Source organism: Penaeus vannamei, chromosome 21 (assembly GCF_042767895.1).
Source record: "Penaeus vannamei isolate JL-2024 chromosome 21, ASM4276789v1, whole genome shotgun sequence".
NCBI classification, from domain to species: Eukaryota; Metazoa; Arthropoda; class Malacostraca; order Decapoda; family Penaeidae; genus Penaeus; species Penaeus vannamei.
The window spans coordinates 11,346,923-11,349,422 of NC_091569.1; the positions used below are offsets into that span (position 1 = coordinate 11,346,923).

The 2,500-nt window shown below is 63.2% G+C and overlaps 1 protein-coding gene across 1 annotated transcript in view; it reads left to right on the forward strand.

Annotated features, from left to right (window-relative positions):
* LOC138865515 (uncharacterized) overlaps positions 1-2,500 on the forward strand; it is a 16,494-nt gene that overhangs the window by 13,262 nt on the left and 732 nt on the right. The window contains exon 6 of the mRNA XM_070136201.1: positions 913-2,500. This exon is cut by the window's right edge and continues 732 nt beyond it. Coding sequence (XP_069992302.1) covers positions 913-2,500 — 1,588 coding nt within the window. The remainder of the gene's footprint in view (positions 1-912) is intronic.

Consider the following 2,500-nt stretch of genomic DNA (forward strand, 5'->3'; position numbering starts at 1 on the left):
TCGTATTCCTCATTTCTCTCTTTCTCTTTTCTTCTTCTCTGTTGTCTTTTCTTTTCGACTTCGTCTCCTTCGTTCTCCTTATCCCTCTCCTTTCCTATTCTTCTTCGTCACCTACTTTTTTTTCCTAAACTCTCGTCTCCTTCGTTCTCTCCTTTTCTTTCTTTCTTCTTCTTTACTTTATTTTTAACTCTCGTCTCTTTCGTTCTACTCTTTTCCTTCTTTATTCTTCTTCTTCACTTTTATTTTTTTGTAACTCGTCTCCTTTGCTTTCCTCATGCTTCTCCTCTTTTCTTCTTTTCCTTCACTTTTATTTTCTTTTTATACTCTCATCTGCGTTCTTCTCATCCCTTTCCTTCTCTGTGCTTCTTCTCCGTTATCTTTGTTTTCTCCTTCTTTCTTCTCTTTTCTTCTCCTCCGTCACTTTTTTATACTCTCGTCTCCTCCTCCTTATCTCTCTCCTTCTCTATTCTTCTTCACCTTTTTTCCCCTTTTTAAACTCTCTTCTCCTTCGTTCACCTTATCCCTCTCTTCTATTCTTCTTCTCCTTCACTTTTTTTCTTCTTAAACTCTCTTCTTCTTTCTCCTTATCCCACTCTATTCTTTTTCTTCATCACTTAATTTTTTTTATACTCTTATCTCCTTCATTCTCCTCTTTTCTTCTTCGCCTCTTCACTTTTTTCTTCCTTCTCCTCGTCCCACTCCTTTATTCTTCTTTTCCGTCACTTCCTTTTTTATTTTTAAACTCTCATCTCTTAAATTCTCATCTTGCTCTTTATCTTTTCTTCATCTCTGTCTTTTCTTTTCAACTCTCGTCTCTTTCGTTCGCCTCTTTTCCTTCTCTATTCTTCTTCTCCGTCACTCTTTTCTTCTTTTTATACTCTCGTCTCCTTCTCTCTTACTCCTCCCACGCAGGACCCGCTTAGGGCTTCAGGGATGCACGGGATTCCAAGCTGGTGATCCTCTCTGCCCGCCCACGCCCTCCACACGGCCCGCCCACACCGCCCACGCCACCCGCCCACGCCCTCCACCCCGCCCGCCCACACCGCCCACCCGCGCCCCCCACCTCGCCCAGCCACGCCCTCCACCCGGCCCGCCCACACCAGCCACGCCCCACGCACGGCCCACCCACACCACCCACGCCACCCGCCCGCGCCCCTCCACCTCGCCCGCCCATGCCCTCCACACGGCCTCGCCCACACCACCCACGCCCTCCACACGGCCCGCCCACACCACCCACGCCACCCCGCCCGCGCCCTCCACCTCGCCCGCTTCCACCACGCCCTCCACACGGCCCGCCCACACCACCCACGACCTCCACACGGCCCGCCCACACCACCCACGCCACCCGCCCGCGCCCCTCCACCTCGCCCGGCCCATGCCCTCCACACGGCCCGCCCACACCACCCACGCCCTCCACACGGCCCACCCACACCACCCACGCCACCCGCCCGCGCCCTCCACCTCGCCCGCCCATGCCCTCCACACGGCCCGCACACACCACCCACGCCCTCCACACGGCCCCGCCCACACCACCCACGCCACCCGCCCGCGCCCTCCACCTCGCTCCGCCCAACATCGCCCTCCACACGGCCCGCCCACACCACCCACGACCTCCACACGGCCCGCCCACACCACCCACGCCACCCGCCCGCGCCCTCTACCTCGCCCGCCCACGCCCCCTCCACACGGCCCGCCCACACCACCCACGCCCCTCCACACGGCCCGCCCACACCACCCACGCCCTCCACACGGCCCGCCCACACCACCCACGCCCTCCACACGGCCCGCCCACACCACCCACGCCCTCCACATCGGCCCGCTTCCACACCACTCCACGCCACCCGCCCGCGCCCTCCACCTCGCCCGCCCACGCCCTCCACACGGCCCGCCCACACCGCCCACGCCACCCGCCCACGCCCTCCACCCCGCCCGCCCACGCCCTCCACACGGCCCGGCCCACACCACCCACGCCCTCCTACACGGCCCGCCAACACCCACCCACGCCACCCGCCCGCGCCCTCCACCCTCGCCCGCCCACGCGCCCTCCCACACGGGCCCCGCCCACACCCACCCACGCCCTCCACACGGCCCGCCCACACCACCCACGCCACCCGCCCGCGCCCCTCCACCTCGCCCGCCCACGCCCTCCACCACGGCCCCGCCCACACCACCCACGCCCTCCACACGGCCCCGCCCACACCACCCGACGTGCCACCCGCCCGCGGCCCTCCACCTCGCCCGCCCACGCCCTCCACACGGCCCGCCCACACCACCCACGCCCTCCACACGGCCCGCCCACACCACTCCATCGCCCTCCACACGGCCCGCCCACACCACCCACGCCCTCCACACGGCCCGCCCACACCACCCACGCCCTCCACACACGGCCCGCCCACACCACCCACGCCACCCGCCCGCGCCCTCCACCTCACCCGCCCACGACCTCCACACGGCCCGCCCACACCACCCACGCCCTCCACACGGCCGCCACACCACCCAC